The sequence below is a fragment of the Microtus pennsylvanicus genome, chromosome 13, assembly GCF_037038515.1.
Source record: "Microtus pennsylvanicus isolate mMicPen1 chromosome 13, mMicPen1.hap1, whole genome shotgun sequence".
NCBI classification, from domain to species: Eukaryota; Metazoa; Chordata; class Mammalia; order Rodentia; family Cricetidae; genus Microtus; species Microtus pennsylvanicus.
This window is the reverse complement of record NC_134591.1, coordinates 58,561,931-58,585,128: the sequence shown is the minus strand read 5'-3', so window position 1 is coordinate 58,585,128 and position 23,198 is coordinate 58,561,931. Positions and strand designations below refer to the sequence as shown.

Genomic DNA, 23,198 nt, shown 5'->3' with positions numbered 1-23,198 from the left:
TTTGTTTCCAAATGACAATTACAAGGTCCAAAATGCTATTCTCAAATCACATAGCAGTAAAATTATACAGAAAAACTCTAACTCAATAGCTCACAAGGAAAACAGGGTATCTTTTATCAGATAAATCGTAATCATTCATTTCTAGCAGTGGCCTTCACTACTGAGCCCAATGCAGAAATGAAAAGGAGCCAACTAAATGAAGTCAATGGGTACCTAGAAATCTACCAAAGGAGGAACTACTAAGTGGTACCCGGAAATAGGTGGTAACTACAGAATTCCCTTATTTTTGGTTATTTTTGTCAGGAAGAATTCATATAATTCATGAGCTAAATGATAACAGAAAAAAAACCAAAAAGCATCTTTTATCAGAGAAAAAACTTAAATGCTTAGGTAGAAGCTGAATAAACACAAGCAGATAAATACCAACTCAGGTACCTAAATAGGTTTTCACTGATGTCATTTTGTTGCTACATTATCTGGTAGATTTTCATCTCTTTATTAAAAAGAAGCAAAAAGAGAAAGAGGAGAAAGAAGATGAAGAAGTTGAAGTTGTTGTTATCCAAAAAATACTGGAAAGTATAGAATAAGAAGAGATCATAAAATATAAACGTTCAGTTATATATCTTATTTTAGACTTCTATTATGTGATTTTTTTTTCATTTCATACCATTGACGCCATAGCAAACACGCAGTTGTTTATCTTGCTTTTACCATTTAGTTTAGGATGTCTCCCCATATACTCATTCTTCTAAAGTAGGGAACACTAGATAGTATCTGTCCTAGTCATTCTCTGCTGCTGGGATAAACACCACGACCAAAAGCAGCTCAGGAGGAGAGGGCTCATCTCAGCTTACATGTCACATCAGTGAGGGAAGCCTAAGCAACTCAAAGCAGACACCAAGCAGCAGAGCTGCCTACTGGCTTGTTCAGATACCTTTCTTATACAACCCAGGCCCACCTGCCTAGGGATGGCAACCCTCATAGTGGACAGGACCCTCCTACGTCAACTAGCAAGTAAAAAAACCCCTCACTGACTGGCCAAAGGCCAACTTCCTAGGTGATTCTAGTTTTGTGTCACACTGGCCACTGAAAGTAACTATAACAACATCCATCACATAAATATGCAAAAACATTACTGCTGTGCTATTGGGCAGGCAAATACAATGTTTCACAGTACAGAATAAACAAGTATTGGTGAATGCTCTTATTCACAAGGACTATCTAAAGATATGCTTATGGTAAACTGTTTATATTTTCTAGTATTTATTTTGTGTGGGCCTATGTTGGATGTACACACGGCACAGTGTGTGTGCGAAGGTTACAGGACACTTGTGAACCCATCCTCTACATCTACATGGAGGTCCAGTGCTGTCAGGCTTTGCAACAAATCTCTGTCTCTCCAGCCCAGTTATTTGTTTTTGAGACAAGGCTTTATTTTGTGGCCAGTATGGCCTGGAACTCATAGAAATTTTTAAAGATTACATTAAAAGAGGGCTGGCTCAGTAGTTAGGAGCACTGGCTGTTCTTCCAGAGGACCTGGGTTCAGTTCCCAGCACCCACATGGCAGCTCACAGCTGTCTATAACTCCAGTTCCAGGGAATCTGATACCTTCACACAGACATAAAGGCATGGTGGCACATGCCTTTAATTCTAGTACTTGGGAAGCAGAGGCAGCTGGATCTCTATGAGTTCCAGGCTAGCCTGATCTGCATACTGGGTTACAGGACAGCCAAAGTTACATAGAGATCCTGTCTCAACACACACACACACACACACACACACACACACACACACTCACACACACACACTTCCTGAGCTCAGGACAGGGGGTTGTTGATGGGGAAGGGAGTGAGTGGGCAGAAGTCAGGAGCAGCAGCCTATACGTTTGCTGAAGGGCATGGATCTGAGCCCCCAGTCCACGAGGAGCCTAGGTTCCAGGCAGGAGGATGGCGACAAGCGGAGGATGGGCGAGGCGGAGAGGTGGGAACCGAGAGTGTGGGTGGCGTGGAAGCTCTTATGGTGACCCAGGTGAGAAGAGAGAGAGCAGAGTCTGAGTAAAGACGCTGTATCTTCACCAGCTGGCCTTACAGAGGAAAGAAGATCCTGTCTCAACACACACACACACACACACACACACACACACACACGCACGCACGCACAGAAAACAAACAAAAGGATTGCACTACAGTCATGCATCACCATGCCTAGTTTTTAATACACGATAACACACTAAAGCAAAGGTCTCGCTATGTATTTGAGACAAACTCAGTTTTATTCAAGTGTGATTGTGTGTCAGTATGCATACATACATGAAGGTGCCCTCAGAGACCAGAAGTTATTAACCACCTGATATAGGTGCTGGGAACCAAACTCAGATCCTCTGGAAGAGCAACAAAAGCTTTGTTGTTGTTTGTTTTCCCAAACAGGCTTTCTCTGTGTAACAGCCCTAGCTGTCCTGGAACTCATTTTGTAGATCAGGTTGGCCTCAAACTCACAGAGATCCACCTGCTTCTGCCTCCTGAGTGCTGGGATTAAAGGCATGCGCCACCATGCCCCATGCACAACAAATACTCTTAACCACTAAGCTATCTCAGTTCCCCTTAATTCCCAACAAAAGCAATAATTCTTTTTTTAAAATTTTATGTGGGCAAGTGTTTTGTCTGCATGCATGTGTATCACTTTTATGCCTGGGACCCACGGAGGTCAGAAGAGGACATCAGATGCCCTAGAACTGGAATTACAGATTGGTGTGAACCACCATACAGGTTCAAAGCAAACTCTGTGTCCTTGGAAGAGCAGTCAGTGTTCTTAACCACTGAGCCATCTCTCCAACCCCAAAACTCTTGAAAGGGTAATTAAGTTAAGAGCCATGAACTTTTTAGATATCCTGATATTTATGCCAAATGTTTTCTGTTCAAAATTTCTAGCACTACTTAAGGGCAGCTCATCTTTCTTAACTGTACTATTTATTTCTTTGTTTTGCGGTGTGGAGTTGAACCTAGCGTCTTTGCATACTAGGCAAGTGTTCTTCCACCTGCCCAAATCCCAAGCCCCTAGATATTTTCACTTTAATCTTCATCAGGCTAAGTTAAATAATTTCTTATCTAAATCTGAAATTCCCTCACAACTCTATTCTGAACCCAAGTGTAAGTGAAAAACACAGAAAGTCTCAGAATCACGTTGTCCTCCCCTGGTGCTCTGACTCTTTCAGCTTCTTGTCATGGTTCTGGGAAAAACAACAACAACAATTACTACTACAACTTGGTCCTCCAAGGACCACCTGGAGCTGGAAGGCAAGCCAGAAGGCATACCGGCAGAAGAGAAAACGAAAACAAGCATCAGCAAACAAGCTGAGTTAGCATCTTGCTCTGTTGTGTGACTTCTTGCTATGTGACTTTAGTAAGTCACTTTGCCCTTCTCTCTCTCTGGGGCTCAATTTCTTTATTAATACAACGAGCATAAACTATCTATTTCAGGGTTATCATAAAAATTCAATGAGAAGGTATGTGATGTTTCTCGAAGCCTGGCAGGGGTAGGTACACTTCCAAAGAAGTGAGTCTCCCGATGTGATGTTACCAAATTAATTACTTCACTCAAATTACCTTACATAGAAGAACACCAAGAACTAGTCAACAAAGCATCATCTTCCATAAAAAAATATCTGGGTCAGCTTTCTATCAACTCAGTCTCCACCACTATAATCATGCAATCATCAGCTACCACAGCCAGAAAACAAAACCCACAGTCAGTGCTACTAAAATTGCTAAATACAGTAATTACTTGATTCTCAAGATCATGTCAACAACAGAAATCTCCACAGCCATTCAGCACAAGCTCAACAGTTAGCCTTAGCAGCGGTCCCTACAGCAGAAGGCTGGTCACCACCCAGAGGAAAGGCACATTCAAAGACTTTCTCAAGCTGCTGTTTTCTCACACTCCGTACTTAGTGAGGAACCATGTCAACAAAAACACTGAAAGGGTAAGGACAAAAAGTGGTCTGTTGTTTGGTTTGGTTTGGGTTTGGTTTTTCGAGACAGGGTTTTTCTGTGTATCTTAGGCTGTACTGAAACTCGCTCTGTAGACCAGGCTGGTCTCAACCTCGCAGAGAGATCTGCCTGCCTCTGCTTCCCAAGTACTGGGATTAAAAGCATGCGCCATCACTGCCAGGCAAGCAAGGGTATTTTGAAATTTGGCTTTTGACGTTTAGCCTTCTTGACACTAACTCTTTTTTTTTTTTTAAAAGGTGTAGCCCAGGCTGGCCTCGAACTCGTGATCCTCCTGCCTCTGCCTCCTTCAGCAAATCCTACCGGCGTGCGCCACCACAACCGGCTTGACACTAACTCCTGACAAGAGGCTCTAAGGTAGTCTTGAGGAGGAAAGTATATTCTGTGAAGTCTGTCAACATGGTTCCTTTCTATGAACAACAAGCAGAGCCAGTGAGACTGCTCAGCTTAGCAAGCCTGACTACCTGACTCTGATCCTCAGAATCCACACAGAGGTAGGAGAAAAGGCTCCACAAAAGTGTCCTCTAACCTTACACAGACACCATTATGGCATGTACATACAGCCTCTTCAAAACTTAAATAAATAAAAGTAAAAAATACAACTTGTTAAAGTGAGATGTCGCCAGGCATCCCCGGTGGCTCACACCTTTAACATTAAACTTGGGAGACAGAGGCGGGCGGATCTCTAGGAGTTTATAGCTTGCCTGGTCTACTTATCCAGGTCCAGGCTAGCCAGGGCTACACAGTGGTACCCTGTCTCAAAACTAAAACCAAATGTGGATCCCTCTAGGAAAGGAAACAAAGCATCGTTCCCTGAGCATGTATGTTCACAGAGCTTCACGTGCTTTTATATGTTCTCTCTCAGGTCAAGCTACAAGGCAGATCTTGTATTTCAACAAGGTAAATCGAGTGAGGTAAGAGTATCATGAGGTCAAGGCCAGCCTGGTCCACATAAGTGAGATCCATTTAAAAAAGAAAAAGAAAAAAAGAAAAAAGAAAAAGAAACCATTAGGTAATAAGCCCTAGGCCTCAGTCATTACATGGCAATGTCCAGCTCCAGGACCCCAATCTACCCAACTCTGCAAAGTTTTGTTTGTTTGCTTTGTTTTGCTCATCTGCCTTTATAAAATGTCAAAATGAGGGCTAAAGAGATGGTGCAGCAGTTAGGAGCATTGGTTGCTCTTCCAGAGGACCAGAGTTCAATTCCCAGCACCCACATGGCAGCTCACAACTGTCTGTAACTCAAGTTCCAGTGAATCCGACTCCCTCACAAAGACATGCAAGTCAAACACCAGTGCAGATAAAAATAAAAAATTTAAAATGACAAAATGAATACCAATTCTCTCTTATGAGAAAAAAATCCAATTCTTATCATGATTCCAAAACAAAACAAACCCAACAAACAAACACCCACCAAAAATGATGACCATTCCTGTCAGCAGGTCGCTTTCCTGCTTTCTGGTAGGTCTTTAAACCGTACCCAGGAATCTGGGATGCTGATTGTTTGAGAGGGGGCAGGGCGGAAGTGGTTAAATCTTAAAGCTCAAAAATGATACCTGTTGACAACCACAGAGCACCGAAGCAGAAGAAAGTATAGAGCAGGTACAGGCTTCTCAGCGGCTTCACTGATGTCTGCCAACAATATCCTGGCAAAATCCAGGAAGCAGGACTTGGCTTGACTCCCAGCCTCTTCTCCATGGCCTTCCAGAGAGGCAGAACCAATACACTAGAAAGACAGAAGGAGATAAAATTATATGCCAAGTAATTAATAATTGATTCCTGGAAATGTGGAATGCTAGAAAATGTGACAGATCAGGAGAAAGAGAAATTTCAAGTGTGTCTTTCAATTGTTCATCCCTGCCAGTAAGTTTTCAGCCCGAGCTTTGGCAGAGCCTGTAATTATCAGTGTAACAACAGAGCAAGAGGTATAAAATGAATCTGCTGTTAAAGAGGAGCACTTCCATTCCACTATTGTCTAACCTAACAGCAGATCTGTGACAGAATGGGTGAGAACACCAACCTGAGGAAGCAGCTCTGATTTTTCTACTTCTACTCCTCACTGCTCTGTGACTCTGACCAAAGTACTCTGCTATCTACAAAGAGGTTGGACTTCCTCTAACTGATTTTCAAGCTGAGTCTCTTCAGGCACAGCAATTACCATCCAGCTTGCTTCCTGCCCCACCATCATTATCTTACAAGTCTACCCGACTTACGCTTTTACATCATCTGCTGGCTCCAGATCACTTGCAATCCCTGTCTTCAAACCTTGCACACTGCTCCCCGCATAGTAAATTTTGTACTGTGCTGGCTACTCTGTAATCTAGTGGCTGTAGGACATACGGAGTAGAGGAGAGGAGAATGACACCGATTTTTCCAGAAGTTTCTTCCCTCTTGGATAAATCTTGACAACATATGAGTTGATAGGGTTTTGAAAAGGCAATTAAAAATCTGTTGGCTAAGCATGGTATCTCATACCAAAGTGCTAGCTGCTTGGAAGATTAAAGAAGAATTGCTTAAATCCAGGACTTCAAGGTCAGCCTAGACACTGTCTCAAAAAAAAATTTTTTTTTTAAATCTTCTGCTGGTAGTAGTGGTGAATGCCTGTAATCCCAGTGCTTGGAAGGCAGAGGCAGGTGGATCTTTATAGGTTCAAGGCCAGCCTGGTCTACAGAGTGAGTTCTAAGACAGCCAAGGCTACATCTGTTTCAAAAAAAATTAAAAATCTTTCTAAATATTATCCACACCTGGCAAATGACACAAGTTGATAACCCTAGCCCTCACCTCCAGCCAGCATACAGGAACACCAGAATTGTCTGGAATGGATTTCAATGCCAGGAAATGAAGAGGCACAAACATAACACTTCAAACTGAGACAATGTCTTTCGCTGCGCCATAGGCACCTGAAGGACTTTCTTTCTCATTCTCTCCCACCCATTCCTATTTCTAGTTTTTCTGTAATTGTACAAGGAGCGGAAGAGAGATATGTGGCCACAAACACATTCAGAAAGTTTGTGAGCCGGGCGGTGGTGGCGCACGCCTTTAATCCCAGCACTCGGGAGGCAGAGGCAGGCGGATCTCTGTGAGTTCAAGGCCAGCCTGGTCTACAAGAGCTAGTGCCAGGACAGGCTCCAAAGCTGCAGAGAAACCCTGTCTCGAAAAACAAAAAAAAAAAACAAAACAAAAAAAACAACAAAAAAAGAAAGTTTGTGAAATGAAGCCCAAGAAAGTATACCCAGGAACTTCTCTAGCCTCCCAGGATGGAGTGTGAGTATGTGTGTGTGAGTGTGTGGCCCTTACCCAACCCATTTCTGCCTACCACAAAAGGATTGGGAACTGAAGGTGTGACTCAAAACCTGTCATCAATATCCTGGCAGGTGGGTGGGAAAAGCAAGAAAGAAAGGAATAGGTTTTTGAAAACAGGAGTAATAAACACCGTTGGACTAGCAAACTGGTTACAAGTGCATGAGAAAGGCAGAGCTAATTTCATCTGCACTCCCTGCCATTGACTTGGCTGAAACCTACAATTGCGTATGGGCACAAATCGCTGCTAGGGTCCAGTTTCCAAAGACTTGCTGGCCAGAGTCAGGAACAACAAAATACCACTAAGATCCAAAGTGTTTGTTATCAAATCAAAGCGTGACAACCCAGAGCGAGAACACACACCCCCACAATACTTGACAAATGAAAAGCTCCCAGTAGTTCTGGCATTTAGGGCGTTACAAGCACACCCGAAATAAAAGCACTCTGTTGCAGCAGCTGTTCTGACAGAGCAGGGGGCAATGTTTACTTAATACTTCAGGTTGATGGGGAATGTATCATAGTTCAGTCTGTCAGCTACGTACGTGGAACTCCTTTTATGTACACAGCGATAAGATATGTTTGAATAACGACAGATCACGTCTATTCAGCGGGTGTGAGTAATCAAGAAGAAAGCGTTAAGGGAGGGGGGGAAGGTCTTACATATTTGAGAAAGTTACAGAACAGACTGCCATGAATAGCTTTGCTTATATTTGCAGACACTGTTTTCCAAATAGCTGAAAAAATGAACAGATTGTTCCAGGAGGTCGTCTTTCCAACTTGTTCCTGGTTTCCAGTCTGTTAATCACAAGAAAGCACAAGGAGAGTCGGCTGTGCTTCAACAGCATCTATTGTCGGTCGGCCACAACCACCAGGAGGTGAAGAGCAGGCAGAGCACTCCTGAAACCCAGCCTGAGATTTTCTACTTTGATTCCCTTCACTTGGCTTTTGTGCTCACTGCGGCCACCGCAGGACCCTCTGTGGGGCATAATTGTCAAAAATCTCACGGAGGCAGGTTTCGCCAATGTGCCCAACCCCGCCCCCTTTATCCTGTATCAACTTTTTTTTCCCCTTTTAATCCCGATGGGGAGATAATCAAACACCAGAGACAGCAACTGAGGCGAGGCTACAGAGGTCGAGATGTCAAGACCGCAGCGCCTGGTCTGCCACTCTGTCAGGGAATGGAGGGAGCTGCCTGACCAGGCCGGAGCCCCAAAGCGGGGGTTCAGCTTGAGACTCTGGTACCTGCAAGGCCAGAAGCAGCTGACTTGCCCTGGCCCGTTCAGGAGCGCCACCTCCGGGTACCAACGCCGGGCCAGCGTACCCCTAGGCATCGCCCATCCCGCCTCTGCCCCTCCCCTGAGCTTATGGTCCTCGGCCTGGCAGCCAGCCGCCCGGGCCACCTACCGGGGCTCAGGACCACATAGAGGGGTGCCGGCTCTCGGCGGCCTCCGCCTCCTCCCGGTCCATGGGCTCGGGGGCCCCAAACCTTCTCTCCCCTCACGCAGAGGAGGAGAAAGAGAAAGAAGAAAGTGCTGGTTCCCCACCCGGACAGCTCCCTCTTGCCTCAGCCTCCCTGGACAGCGATCGCGGCCGGAAACGCCGCCTCCTCCCACCTCCCGGGGCTCGACCCGGAAACAGACTCCTCATGTTGATCCAGCCCTCCCGCCCCCACCCTCCGGAAGCGCAATTCCAGCCGCGAGCCAGGGATGGGAGGAGGGGCAGTGCTGAGGAGAGGACTACGCACAAGTGAGGACGTCCGGGCCCTCAGCCTTTCGTCTCGAGACGGGCTGCACCTTGCCTCCTTTGCACGAGCACCGAGCCCTCAGTCTCGGGCAGTGCCCACAAGTAAGATGGCCGCACCGGAGGCGCCCCCCTACTGCTTAGCGCCCTGCCGCGCCATTGGCCAGGGGGAGGAGTGAGGACAGCGCTGATTGGTCGAGAGTGATGCGGGGGTGGGGGTGGAGCTGTAGCCGTCTGGAGCCAAGAGTGGGCAACGCGGCGTGAGCAGCGGCCCCAGGCTCCCAGAGCATCGCGCCCGGAGAAAGACTTCGCCGCTCGGGGCCGCAGCCTGGTGAGCTCAGCCCCCTTCAAGCCCTCCCCTGCATCTCAGCCGGAGCCTCTCCGAGCCGGCGCTGATCGATGCCGAGGCTCCCCAGGGACCCTATCGCGACTCCATCGAGCCATATCGCGACATCCTCGTGCCCTGTCGAGGCTCCATTTTGTCACAGCCCCTTTCAGTATTTATCTATCTATAATTTTAAAATTTGCCCTATCATATTTGGGGGCTGTCCCCCTTCATGTCGTGATTTCGCTGTGATCTCTCCGTGACATCACCGCGCCATCGTGAAGTGTGATCTCATCGCTGCTCTGTCGTTCGACTTCATCAATGTCGTGTTGTGACCTGGCTGCGGCGGGACAGGTGGTGACCGCCAGGATCCCTTCTCCCCTTCTCATCTCTCCATCACAGCAGCCCCGCTTCGATTATCCGGCTTTTGGAGTCTGTTATCCTGAGAGCTACCTGACCCCTCCTTCCTTCTCCAGCCAGTGCCGGTAGCGGGATGGGCAGGGAGAGTACAGGGAGCATAAAGGGTTAATGCTGCTGCTGCTGCTGCTGCTGCTGCTGCTGCTGCTGCTGCTGCTGCTGCTGCTGCTGCTGCTGCTGCTGCTGCTGCTGCATCTCCAGCTCCTGCTTCTGCAGCCTCTGCCCGAGGGAGGGAAGAGAGAAGGCAGGGAAGCTGCGGGGGCGATTATGAGTCCTGGCTGGAGGGGTGGGTCCTCAGGGGAGTCTTCAGAGCCCTTTCTGGAGAGCTTGCCTTCTCACTTCTGTTGAAACCAGTCTACTTTTTCTGAAGAAGGGAGGGGAAAGGAACCCTAGAATGTCCTTTTCTTTCTTGTCAGTGTGAGTCCGGATAATCGAACTTCACCCATGTATGTCTTCATCCCTCCCTGTCTGTCCTCACCACTCACTCCCCATGTGCCTCCTGGAGAGAGATAAAACCCGGTGTCTAGAGGCAGGCGCTGCTGAACAGTAGGGCCAGCTCTTTCCCACTTCTAGATGGTGGGGAGAGCTGTCCAGCTGAGTAGCAGCGTGCACGGTCCTCATTTCCCACTTTTCTGGAGGTGACCTTGGACCAGGGTCCCTTCATCCTAAAGAATTTGCAGGTCCAACCTCTTAAAGGGGCTCCCCCCAAGGGAGGTCAGTCAGGAGGAAGCCACCCTTTCAAATCCACCCTCCCCTCCCTCTGTGCTAATCCCTCCCTACATCCTCCACTTCCACCCCCGCCCCCGCCCCTCCTCTGCAGAGGGATGCTCAGTCCCTCTTGTGTTCACAGTTGGGCAAGGCGGGCATCATGGCCTCGGATTGTGAGCCAGCTCTGAACCAGGCAGAGAGCCGAAACCCCACCCTGGAGCGCTACCTGGGAGCCCTCCGTGAGGCCAAGAATGACAGCGAGCAGTTTGCAGCCCTGCTGCTAGTAAGGACCTGACTGATAATTGGAAGGTGGGAGGGCTGGACAGGAGGGCACCCAGAGAATGGGGTCAGCAAGTCCCCAGGGATATCTAAGTGGTGTTAGCAACCTGGAGGTACCAGAAAGGCCCAAGAGCTCTCTACCTTTGTACTCTTCCCCCTCGGGAGGGAGGGGGGCGGAGGTGAATAAGGCTGCGGCACTGGGACCATGGAGGAGGCTGCCTGGATTTGCTTTCTGGGGCGTCCCAGAGCAGATGGGAGCTGACTCATAGGGTGACAGCAGCAGGTTGTAACTAGTGCAGAGTACTTGAGGGCTGGGGTGGCTTTTCTTGGACCTGAAAGAGTAACAGGATTAGAAGTAACTAGTGACAGGTTCTAGAAGACGGCCAGAGTGGCCATAGGTGTGTTAAAAGTAAAGCAGTGGTGTGGGTCTTAGCCTGTTAGAGGAACCCAAGCTGGGGACAGCGGAGCAGGAGCTGCAGTGCTGGGTGGGGGGGTGAGTTGGTGTGTGGGGGGTGAAGGGAGGAGGGAGTGCAGCAGTTGCTTGTTTGCCATGGCAACAGGGAGAAGGCTCTGGAGTCAAGGGCTCACACTGCAGCAGAGGAGGTGTTTAGGTGAAACGTAAGGGGAAATGTTTTGACATGCGGAGCAGCGAGACAGAGGAGCCATTTCCTATGAGAAGGTGGCGGAAATGGATCAGAGACTTCTCTGGAGACAAGTAGTTAGGGAAGGACCCTGCATCCCTCGAGGATTTTAAACATGGGTTCTGAAGCCCCTTGCATCCCAGGTTGTGGGCATATGGATTAATGGACTTGACACCTGGTAACCATTTGCCCAAATGACTGGTCAAGGGGCCACTGGACACCCCCCCCCCCTTTTCCATAAGATAATCATAGCTGACAGGGATCCCAGCGGTCACACCTGTCTGGCTCCAAGGAGAAAGGAGGATATGGATGAAATGACCCCAGGATGGATCCCATTGCATAACCCGTTGCTGCTAGCCCTCAGTGCCCAGGGAACAGGGAAAGGACAGTCTGTGCTATGTGTCTTTTCAGCCTGCTGATGGTATGTTACCTCCCACCCACCATAGGTGACCAAGGCAGTCAAAGCAGGTGACATTGATGCCAAAACTCGACGGCGGATCTTTGATGCCGTTGGCTTCACCTTTCCCAATCGGCTCCTGACTTCTAAGGAGGCGCCTGATGGCTGCCCTGACCACGTTCTCCGGGCCTTGGGTGTGGCCCTGCTGGCCTGTTTCTGCAGCGACCCTGAACTAGCCAGCCATCCCCAGGTCCTAAACAAGATCCCCATCCTTAGCACGTTCCTTACAGCCCGGGGGGACCCTGACGATGCTGCCCGCCGTTCCATGATTGATGACACCTACCAGTGCCTGACAGCTGTTGCAGGCACACCCCGAGGGCCCCGGCACCTCATTGCTGGTGGCACAGTATCTGCCCTGTGCCAGGCATACCTGGGGCATGGCTATGGCTTTGACCAGGCCCTGGCACTCCTAGTGGGGCTGCTGGCCGCTGCAGAGACACAGTGCTGGAAGGAGGCGGAGCCCGACCTGCTGGCTGTGTTGCGAGGCCTCAGTGAGGATTTCCAAAGAGCTGAGGATGCCAGCAAGTTTGAGCTCTGCCAGCTGCTGCCCCTTTTTCTGCCCCCAACAACTGTGCCCCCTGAATGCCACCGGGATCTGCAGGCCGGGCTGGCACGCATCCTAGGAAGCAAGTTGAGCTCCTGGCAGCGCAACCCTGCACTGAAGCTGGCAGCCCGCCTGGCTCATGCCTGCGGCTCCGACTGGATCCCAGTGGGCAGCTCTGGGAGCAAGTTTCTGGCCCTCCTGGTGAATCTGGCGTGTGTGGAGGTGAGGCTGGCTCTGGAGGAGACAGGCACAGAGGTGAAGGAAGATGTGGTAACTGCCTGCTATGCCCTCATGGAGTTGGGCATTCAGGAGTGTACCCGCTGTGAGCAGTCCCTGCTGAAGGAGCCGCAGAAAGTGCAGCTTGTGAGCATTATGAAGGAGGCCATTGGAGCTGTCATTCACTACCTGTTGCAGGTAAGGGGCCACGGGCCTACAGAGAAGCTAGGAGTGTAATAGGGAGATGGCATGCCTTCGTACACGCTGGCTGATTCTATAGCAGGCACTCTAGGAGTAGTGTGTGGCCGAGCCTCCTTCCCTCTCCCTCCCTGCCGTGGGCCTCCACACAAGCACCATACCACACACCATATGTGCGCTCTGATCACAGCACACACACACACACAACACAGTAACCTCCCACTCACATATACTCCCGGTTCACACACTCTACACATCAAAATCGAAGCAGTCTCTTCTGCTCATGCTACACCATTGTCTTACATATCAGCATGCCTACATATTTATGTGTCTTACATGTAAACTTGTGGAATGCAGGAGAAAGGTGGAGGGGGGGCAGGGAATGGCATGGTTCCCGCCTCTGTAGAGTTTCGGCTAAATCTCTTTCCCCCACCCTCCTGTCCACTCTGTGTATTTGAGAGGCCGCCTCTTCTGCTCTGTTAGGATTGAGACGTGAATGGTCTCTTCAGTGGCCTGCTTCAGCCTCTGGACTTACCAGCCTTCTACGTAGTAACTTACGCTACGCTCTGGTTGGTCTCCTTTTCCGATTTAACCCAAATAGGAGTGACTCCTCACTACTTAATGCAAGTCTCTCCCCAGCCCCTCAGTTCAGAGCCTCTCTAAAGGACTACCATTTAGCTGTGGACCCCGAGTTTCCCCTGGTTCCCTTGTTACCTTAGAGGTAGAGCATTGGGGGGGGTGTGACCTGGGTCTCAGCATCAGGCATGTTGTCTGAGACCAACTTGACTGAGTTGTCTACACTGGGGTCCTGCTAGGTGACTAGCCCCTGTGGGGTGAGCCCCTCCTGTGTGTTGGGTTTCAGGTGGAAGTAGGCTTGGTGCCCTTCTTGGGAGTGGGCAGGGAGGTTTGTTTTGTTCAGAATTTTTTGTTCGTTGGTTTGTTTTGTTTTTTTTCTGTATAGCCCTGGCCGTTCTGGAACTCATTCTGTAGAACAGGCTGACCTTGTACTCATAGAAATCCACTTGCCTCTGCTTCCCGAGTGTTGGGATTAAAAGTGTACATCACCACCACCTGGCTTTTTTTTTTTTAAGTTACATTTATTTATCTGTTTCTTAGAAGGGGTGAAGGGGCAGTGCATGCATGCCACAGCACACAAGTGGAGGCTGGAAGACAAGCTTTTCTCTCCTTTTACCGTGTGATTCCTGGGACTCACACTGAGGTTGTAAAGTACCTTTGCCCACTGAGCCATCTCGGTGCCCATCTTTGAAGGGCATGCAGGCCAGGATTCCCCTCTAGTCTTCTTGGCAGGCTGGAGGGGTAGAGGGCAATTTCTGCTTCCACTTCATTTCACTCGGGTCTTGTGACAACAGGTGGGGCCAGAGAAACAGAAAGAGCCCTTCGTGTTTGCCTCCGTGCGGATCCTGGGTGCCTGGCTGGCTGAGGAGACCTCATCCCTGCGAAAGGAGGTGTGCCAACTGCTGCCCTTCCTTGTCCGCTATGCCAAGACCCTCTACGAGGAGGCTGAGGAGGCCAATGACATTTCACAGCAGGTGGCTAACTTGGCCATCTCCCCCACGACCCCAGGGCCCTCCTGGCCAGGGGATGCTCTCAGGTGAGTTTGTAGTTGTGGCTTGTCCAGTCAGACCATTCCAAAGAAAAGGATTTCAGGCGCAGTGACACATGCCTGTAATCTCAGCACTTAGGAGGCTGAAGCAGGAATATCTTGAGACTTCAGGGCCTAGTTGGGCTACATAGAAAGTGCTAGTCCCTGAGCAAAACCCTGTTCCGAAAAAGAGGAAAAAATAAATAGACAGATAAATGAATGAAAACAAAGAAAGAGACAAGGATCACATAGGGACACCCTGTTTCCCCTAAACTGGGCTCCCTGACAGGTCATGAGCATTCCCTTGGGATTGTTTCTTAGTTCTGACTCTTCCGTTTCTGGGCTTCTCACAGAACGCCTGAGCTATAATGTGCCACTTGCCATTCCCAGATTTCTTTTTTTTTTTAAATAACAAAAACAAAACAACAAACAAACAAAAAACAAAACCAGGGTCTCATCATGTAGCCCTGTCCTGGAACTCACAGAAATCTACCTGCCTCTGCCTCCCAAGTGCTGGGATTTAAAGGCGTGCGTCACCACCAGCTTCATCAGCCCAGCTGATCTCCAGATTTTTGTTAGAAACAGAATTTAGATTTTCTGAGCACCTGCTACAAAGCCAGGCGTTCTGCTGTATACTTCTCAAGAACAATTTCGTTTGGTCCACATAGCAAATCTCACACAAATCTTTGCCACCTTTTTAAAATACAAATGGCCACGGTTGGAGGCTCTCACCTTTAATGCCAGCACTCGGGAGGATGATGGAAATGAGCTTCAGAGGTTGAGAAACACATAGGCCATAATCGTGCCCTGTAGCAGAGCCCCGTGAGCTCCGGCCTGCGTGACTGCCATCTGAGCTTTCTCGGAAGTGTGTGAAAGTGGGTCCTCTTCCCCTAGCTTCAGTGTTCCTCATCTCTCCCAATCTCACCTTCATTTGTCTCCACATGCCCAGGCTCCTCCTGCCCGGCTGGTGCCACCTGACGGTTGAAGATGGGCCCCGGGAGATCCTGATCAAGGAAGGGGCCCCCTCGCTTCTGTGCAAGTACTTCCTGCAGCAGTGGGAACTCACGTCCCCTGGCCACGATACCTCGGTGCTGCCAGACAGTGTGGAGATTGGCCTGCAGACCTGTTGTCACATCTTCCTCAACCTGGTGGTCACCGCGCCAGGCCTGATCAAGTGAGGGGCTCGGGAGAGGCTGGGAGGAGAGCCAAGAAGCCAGAGAGGACTGCCCAGTCACCCCATTCTCAACCTTCTGCTTAGTTTCCCTGTAGCTGTAGATTTCTCTTTGTTAGTATAAGTGGGTTTCATAATAGACCAAGCCAGTACCACCCGAGGATCCAGAACCCCAGATCTCTCAGGGCATGCCTGTCTGCTCCAGCCATCGCTCAGTGCAGCTAGTTGGCATCTGACCAACCCAGATGGCAGGATTGCAAGTCGAAAGTTGACACTTCACTCTGCCTCATGAAGGCCTGGCAAGCTCTGGCCCAGTGAAGCTAGAGACCTCAGGTGCCAGGTTTTCCTAAGGGCTGCACAGGGCCGGCTAACCCTCTGCCTGCCCCTCTCTCCACTCCTTTTCTCCCCAGGCGCGATGCCTGCTTCACATCTCTTATGAACACCCTGATGACGTCGCTGCCCTCGCTAGTGCAGCAACAAGGGAGACTGCTTCTAGCTGCCAATGTGGCCACCTTGGGCCTCCTGATGGCCCGGCTTCTTAGCACCTCTCCAGGTAAGCCTTGGGGACAGAACATGTGAGTGGACTCTCTGTGTTCCAAACCTAAGCCCTCACTTTCAGAACACGGTTTAGCAGAATTTTCCCATTCAGAGGCAGTTTCTACAGTATCTCCCCATCCTCCACCCCACCCTTCTCAAAATGATAATAGTCTCTTCCTTTTAAAGACTTTTAAGGCAAGGCCTGGTGGGTGTTTGGTACAAACCTGTTCAGAGGCACAAGCATAGGCACCTGGAATCCCTGGCAGCCTGGGAACTCTGAATCCCGTGTCTTCAAGGTGGAGCTGTGCCCACCAGGCCCTGAGTCACAGACCCAGTTTGCTGCATTGAGATTTTTACCACTTAGCACCCCACCCCGCTGAGTGATACACATCGCCACTACCCTCTCTCTGCACAGCTTCTCCCTGCCCTACCTACCCCTGGCTGTGTGCAGGGGGAAGGGCGTCCCCTCCAGCCCCTGACAGCCCTCAGTGTCTCCCACTTTGACCGTGGGTGTCTGCTTGGGTCCCTCTGTCCCCGCCTGTTCCCTGTGCCCCATCTGTCAGGTTGGAGGAACAGAGCAGATGCCTGGGAACAGGGTGTAATGTGCCCATACCCTCAGCTGCCTGTTTTCTGTGTGGGGATCCCAGCAGGGTACCCTACCGTGGAAGGGGGAACATATCTCTGAACTAGGGACCCCTTGCATTTAGCCCCTAAGGGGAGTCACCATACTATGGATCCAATGCTGGCTTACCCACATTAGTTGAACATCTTCCTGGAGATCTGAAGAGGGGACTTCTGAACCCCTGAATGGCAGGTGGGCCAGAGCTGGGTCACTGCGCACCATCCCCTTTGGCGCCCTCTTCTGGCCAGATGTCAAATTAGTTCATTCTCAGCCTGGTGAAGGGCTGTTTGGGTCCCTGCTGTGGAAACCCCAAGGAAGATTCTTTCTCACATCTGACATGAGGCTTACTCCTCCCTCTTGTACCTTTAGAAGTCTTGATGATGAGTGTACCTAGATTATTTAATTCTCACAACCAATTGCTAAGATTAGCGTGCTACTGACCCCACCTTAAAATGAAGAGACTGAGGCCCAGAAAACTTTAAACACCCAGTGTCACACTGTAAGTGTCAAAGGTCGGCTTTGAACCTGGGCAGTGAGTCCAGGTGATGCTTCTGCTCTCTGAGCATGTCCACATGGGAGGGAGGGGAGGCACTGGTCCCGTGCCTATCTGGGTCACGCCACTGCTCTCTCCGTTCTTTCAGCTCTCCAGGGAACTCCAGCCTCCCGAGGTTTCTTCGCAGCTGCCATCCTCTTTCTGTCACAGTCCCATGTGGCACGGGCCACCCCTGGCTCTGACCAGGCGGTGCTGGCCCTGTCCCCTGACTATGAGGGCATCTGGGCTGACTTGCAAGAGCTCTGGTTCCTGGGCATGCAGGCGTTCACGGGTTGCGTGCCACTGCTGCCCTGGCTGGCCCCTGCCGCCCTGCGCTCCCGTTGGCCGCAGGAATTGCTACAACTGCTAGGTAGTGTCAGCCCCAACTCCGTCAAGCCTGAGATGGTGGCTGCCTACCAGGGTGTGCTGGTAGAATTGGCGCGGGCCAACCGGCTGTGCCGGGAGGCCATGAGGCTGCAAGCAGGTGAAGAAACAGCCAGCCATTACCGCATGGCTGCCTTGGAGCAGTGCCTGTCAGAGCCCTGAGGGGCATCCAGTAGGGATAGACCCAGGGGCGGGCAGCGAGGGAAGGAGGGAGGAGGCATCTTCCCTGAAGCCCCCAAACTGGACCCCTTCTTCAGACTTCCCCTACAAACACCCCAGCTTTCTGGCTTTTCTGAGGGCTAGGGCACGATGCCCACCTCTCAAGTATAAGGAACTGCATCCTGCCCCCAGCCCCCTTGGGGCAGGGATTGGCTTGGAACAGAGGTTGCCCCGCCAGGCCGGGGAAGGTTGGAGCAGCCCCCAGAAAGAGGGCATCTAAGTGTCATTATACCCAATGTCTGGCTCCCTGACAGGAGGGAGGTTCCAGGGTAGGAGCGGGCTGGCAGGCGCTGACTGCCTCAGCCTGTGTGCCCTGCCGGCCAGGGCGTGGCCTCCCCAAGGCTGTGGTGCCCCTTCTGGCTCCCCAAGGTCCGCGCCCTTTAAAGTGGCCATTTGGTTCTTGCCTTTGGTCCTCTTGGACAGAGAGCAGGCTCAGGCCATTAACATCACAGTTCTTCCTTTCAACTTCAGTGACCCAGGGTCCTAGTTGCCCCCTGCCCTTCCAGGGCAGTTTGGAGCAGGCAGACCAGTGGGGGGAGGGGTGGGGAACTTCCTTCCACCTGTGCTTCCTTGAGGGGACCCAAGAGCCCTTGGTCCCGGGTCTCTTGAGCTTTTGTGTCATGTTGCGGCAGGGTGAAGATGGGGGTTGGGGGGTTATTTATTTTGCTTGTCCTTATCCCTGCTTGGACACCTGAGCATCAGATCCCTGTGCCCCTGGTGCCATCTGGCCTGGCTGGAGCCGGGAACAGGAGGTTCCACCGCCCTAGAATCCGCATGTTTTCCCAGTGACTGCACTCCACTGCCACCGTGGTGCCTGGCTTCAGCTCCTCTACCCTAATCCCTGCTTAGACTCCTCTCTGCAGGGAGACGCGACTGGCGGCTCCAGCAGGAACTACCTTTCTGAACCCTTGGAGACCCGCACACACCCAACCCCTTGCTTCCCCCTCCCCCCAGTGCGTTCTGTGATCGCCAAGTTCAAAGCTGTGCACATGTGGACACTCAATAAATGTTCATTGGTGATGAGAAGCCGCCTTTCTGGTCTGCCCTGCACCTACTCTGTGCCCTTCAGACTTAAGATACCCACCGCCACCTGCTGAGGGCGTGTCCTGATCACTGAGTAGATGTTCTCATTCATCTCCCAGAAAAGCACCGTAGCTCTGCTTTTACATGCAGGAAAATCTTAGACACACTCTGCCCTCGTCCAACAGGTTCATGAACCCAGATGTTGATGTGGCTGGGCCCAGAAGCCCGGTATCTTTGCAACAACTTAGTTCCAGGGTCGTTGCCATATCCCCCAATTAAAAAAAAGAAGTGTTATTAGGATATGTGGTTGGGGTGGGATGCCTGTCCCATAGCACTCATGGGGGTCGAAGGACCTTGAAGTTCATTCTCTCCTCCTTTGTGTGGGTTCTAGGGACAGATGTCCAGTCGCCAGGCTTCTGTGGCAAGTCCCTTTACCCACAGAACCATCTCACAGGCTATGTTCCAACTTCTAAAGAAATAAGAAATCCTAATTTTTATTTGGAGTCCAACTCAAACATTAAAAACTATTTTCAATTGAGTCACTATTAGCCTAACAAAACACGGAAGCCAGATGTGACTTTCAGGCTATCAGCTGTAGATCTGTGCTCCTGCCAAGTCAAGAAGGGCCTGAAAGGGCAGGAAGGAAGCCAGGTACCCTTTCCTGGTCTCACCTGGAGCCAGAGCTGTCAGGTTGGAGCCAGAGAGCCCCAGATCTGTCCTGTATGCAGGCTCCATCTAGGCTCTCAGGCCTGCAAGCATACACTCAGTACATCCTGTTGTTTGTCTGTGGTTGGCTGTGCAAAGCAAGAATATCCATTGGAAAACTGGATTCTCGGGTAAATAAAAAACAATCTAGCCTGTGCATAAATGGGTTAATATCCAGAAGACAGATAATGTAACATAAATGTACTCACAATGACATCTATGGAGGTCAAAACAAAATGTGCCTGGAATCCCGAGCTTCCCCAGTCTCAATCGAGCAACTCCAGAAAACGGAATACTGGCACTGTATACCAGGTACCAGGCTGGCCTTGAACGCAGAGATCTGCCTACCTCTGCCTCCAGAGTGCTGGGTTTAAAGGTGTGTGCTGCCACCATCAGGTGATACCCAGCAGTTTAAATATGAGATCATGTTGAGGGAGGAGGTAGATTGCAGATTTTGGAACAGATTAAATGGGATCCAGTTTGTATTTTAGAAAGATGGCTGGCTGCAAATGGAGCTGCTGGAGTTGGCTGGATGTGGTGCGTGTCTAACCCCAGCAGTCTGGATGCTGGAAGTTACTTTGGGCAAGAGCAGGTAGAGGGGTCAGGGAAAGGAGCGAAGATGAGGAAACACGGAGGCAGGGGGAGCTCGACAGGAGGCATTAAATCTGAACTAAGTAATAATGAGAATGGTGTAGATAAGACTTAGGAAATAGGATGTAGAAATTGTAAGTGAAGAGGACCAAGGAACCGGAAACGGAAGATTCGAGACTCTGACCACTGTGTGAACTGTGGGACCACTCTGTCACGGGAAACACCAGGAGAGGAACAGACTTGTGAAGGAAGCTGTTCGGTAAATGGTTTGTGTTGTTCACGGAACATCCAAACAGTAGTCACCTCCCCTAGCACAGAAAGAAGTCTGAGGGGATAACAGATTTGAGAGCTGACAGTAATATAGACGTTCTTTAGACTCATGAGGGGAAATGAGAAGGAAGGGCTGCAAGGCAAGTGATTTCTGCCCATGATCCTTGTCGCCAAGTTCCTCTCCTGCGTGCCAAATTCAGCAAAGCTTGAAAATACAAGTCAGAGTGAGTTCTGTCCTCCATGAGGCATGGTGAGAGGGTTCTGGGCTCCAGGGTAGGCAGGGGGGCTAGGCTGAAACTTGTAAAGCTGCCGCTGGGGGTGGAGGGCGGGGGGGGGGGGGGGGGGGGGGGGGGGGGGGGCAGGCAGTGCCGAGCTGCAGTGGTAAGCTCCAACCACCAGATGGAGCCTCAGTATCTTGGTGCCAGATTTCACATCCCAACAAACACTCCCAGACTGACCCGTTAGGAGGAAGGTAGCTCTGTCATCAACGGAGGCCAAAAAGTTTTCTTTATTTAAAAAAGAGGAGAAGCCAGGCGATGGTGGCACATGCCTTTAATCCCAGCACTCGAATGGGGGGGGGGGGCAGGCAAATCTCTGTGAGTTCCAAGACAGCCAGGGATAAACAGTGAAACCCTGTCTGAGAGAGAGAGAGAGAGGAGAGAGAGAGAGAGAGAGAGAGAGAGGAGAGAGAGAGAGAGAGAGAGAGAGAGAGAGAGGAGAACCTTGGAAAAGAATAAGTCAAGTATGTCAAATGAGAGTTCGTGTATATCTAAGTATGCATACTATGTGCAAATTATTAATAAATATCCTGTGTACATGTCTTATAAATGTGTCTGTGCCTGTTGTGCTCCTCCGTTTTCCAGGGGTATCTGAGTATGTATCTCTGTGTACCCCAAGCCTCCATCCGAGTGCATGTATCTCACAAAACAGTCCGTAAGAAACTGTCACCTGTATGCTTTACAAAATGCAAAACCCTTGTCCCTGAAGCAGAAGGCGTCAGATCTGAAACCCTGGTGTTACACAGCTTTTCTGATCTCTGAAGAAGCAGAAGCAGATTGTAGAGTGTGCCTCTCCCCAGAACAACTAAGCAAAATCATCACTTGTCAGATGACCTCCTATGGGTAGCTAACCCCGGTCATTCATGTCCGGGGAGGGGGAGCCCTTCCAAAGAGCCCCTTAATAGACCAGGGAACTTCTATCCATCCACTTATTTCTTTAATAGGCATTTGTTGGCTGCCTGACATGTACCAAGGAACATACTAGATACACTTTCCACTTCTTTAAACTTTTTTTTTCCTGTTGGTTTTTCGAGACAAGGTTTCTCTGTGTAGCTTTGGAGCCTGTCCTGGAACTCACTCTGTAGGCCAGACTGGCCTCAAACTCACAGCGATCCACCTGCCTCTGCCTCCCATGTGCTGGGACTAAAGGTGTGCACCACCTCCGCCCAGCTTAGACTTCTTTTCTTAAAGATTCATTTATTATTTTGTGTGGGTAGGTGTTTTGTCAGCATGGATGTCTGTGCATCACATGGGTGCAGTACCTGTGGAGGCCAGAAGAGGGTGTCAGCTCACCCAGATTTGGAGTTACAGATGTGTTGTTCCTTCCATGTGGGTGCTGGGAATGGAACTTGGCTCCTCTGGAAAAGCAATCAGTGCTCTTAGCCTCTGAGCCATCTCTCCAGCCCCTCTTTTAGACTTCTTGGACATGACTCACAGAGCAGGAAAGGAAAAGTAATCGCGAGTCCTAGAGTGCCAGCTAGCTAGTGTGTTTAGTTCCTGGAGTGGGAACCGCATAGAGCCCAGAAGTGTTTTCAGTAGGGGAGGGGCACGGCCCAGGGCATAAAGTCACTCAACAGAGTTGGAAATGGATCACAAGAGTGAGGAACTCAGGTCACCTGTTTGAGGTTTGTTGCCAGGGCCTACTCAGTGCAACCTAGGTCATGTTAGGTGGTTTTGCTTGTTTGTTTTTGTTTGTTCGAGACAGGGTTTCTCAGTGTAGCCCTGGCTGTTCTAGAACTCATTCTGTAGATCAAGATGGCCTTGAACTCATAGAGATCCACCTGCCTCTGCCTTCCAAGTGCGGGTGCTACCACTGCCCGTCCCCTTTAGGGATTATTAAAATAGATTGCTGGAGTTTACTGCAGAGTTGCTGATTCACTGGGTCTGAGGTAGAGTTCAAGAACTGGCATTTCTAACAAGTCCCCAAACACAGTCATTGGTGTTGGTGAACAAGGCACCACACTTTGAGCCTTATGTTTATGAAGAAGATAGTAAGAAAACTTAAAGTGGGGCTGGAGAGATGGCTCAGTGGTTAAGAGCATTGCCTGCTCTTCCAAAGGTCCTGAGTTCAATTCCCAGCAACCACATGGGGGCTCACAACCATCTGTAATGAGGTCTGGTGCCCTCTTCTGGCCTGCAGGCATACACACAGACAGAATATTGTATACATAATAAATAAATAAATAAATAAATAAATAAATAAATAAATAAATAATATTTTTTAAAAAAGAAAACTTAAAGTGATGAGAAAGGGGTGTCATGTGCTTTCTGAGATACCTGCTCGATGTCTTTCATGGTGAGCATTTATGGATTATAAGTAGAAACACTCAGGCTTTGGTGTAGTGTTTCATGCCTGTAATCCAGGACTTGCAGAAAGGTCGTGAGTTCTAGGCTAGCCTGAGCTACATAGTGACACACTGTTTCATAGGCAAAA

The 23,198-nt window shown here is 49.9% G+C and overlaps 2 protein-coding genes across 6 annotated transcripts in view; one reads left to right on the top strand and one right to left on the bottom strand.

Annotated features, from left to right (window-relative positions):
• Kiaa0319l (KIAA0319 like) overlaps nucleotides 1-9,154 on the bottom strand; it is a 107,000-nt gene extending 97,846 nt beyond the window's left edge. The window contains exons 1-2 of one of the 3 annotated variants that reach the window (XM_075944952.1): nucleotides 9,049-9,154; nucleotides 5,561-5,730 (exon numbers count right to left, since the gene is read on the bottom strand). In XM_075944952.1, the coding sequence (XP_075801067.1) occupies nucleotides 5,561-5,702 (142 nt within the window). In that variant the 5' untranslated portion in view covers nucleotides 5,703-5,730; nucleotides 9,049-9,154. Of the gene's footprint in view, nucleotides 1-5,560; nucleotides 5,731-8,708; nucleotides 8,917-9,048 lie in introns of those variants that run through there. The other 2 variants (XM_075944951.1, XM_075944953.1) reach the window with 2 other exon arrangements.
• Nucleotides 8,960-18,923, top strand: Ncdn (neurochondrin). Of its 3 annotated transcripts, XM_075944954.1 has the most exons (8): nucleotides 9,231-9,375; nucleotides 9,654-9,723; nucleotides 10,637-10,777; nucleotides 11,861-12,829; nucleotides 14,200-14,441; nucleotides 15,382-15,606; nucleotides 16,014-16,156; nucleotides 17,404-18,923. In XM_075944954.1, exons 2-8 carry the CDS (start codon nucleotides 9,691-9,693, stop codon nucleotides 17,838-17,840), a joined length of 2,190 nt encoding a protein of 729 aa, XP_075801069.1. In that variant the 5' UTR covers nucleotides 9,231-9,375; nucleotides 9,654-9,690; the 3' UTR covers nucleotides 17,841-18,923. The 3 variants fall into 3 exon arrangements, with proteins under 3 accessions (XP_075801070.1, XP_075801071.1, XP_075801069.1); XM_075944955.1 differs by lacking the exon at nucleotides 9,654-9,723 and having other exon boundaries at nucleotides 8,960-9,375; XM_075944956.1 differs by lacking the exon at nucleotides 9,654-9,723 and having other exon boundaries at nucleotides 8,982-9,541.
• Nucleotides 18,924-23,198: the final 4,275 nt, after the last annotated feature.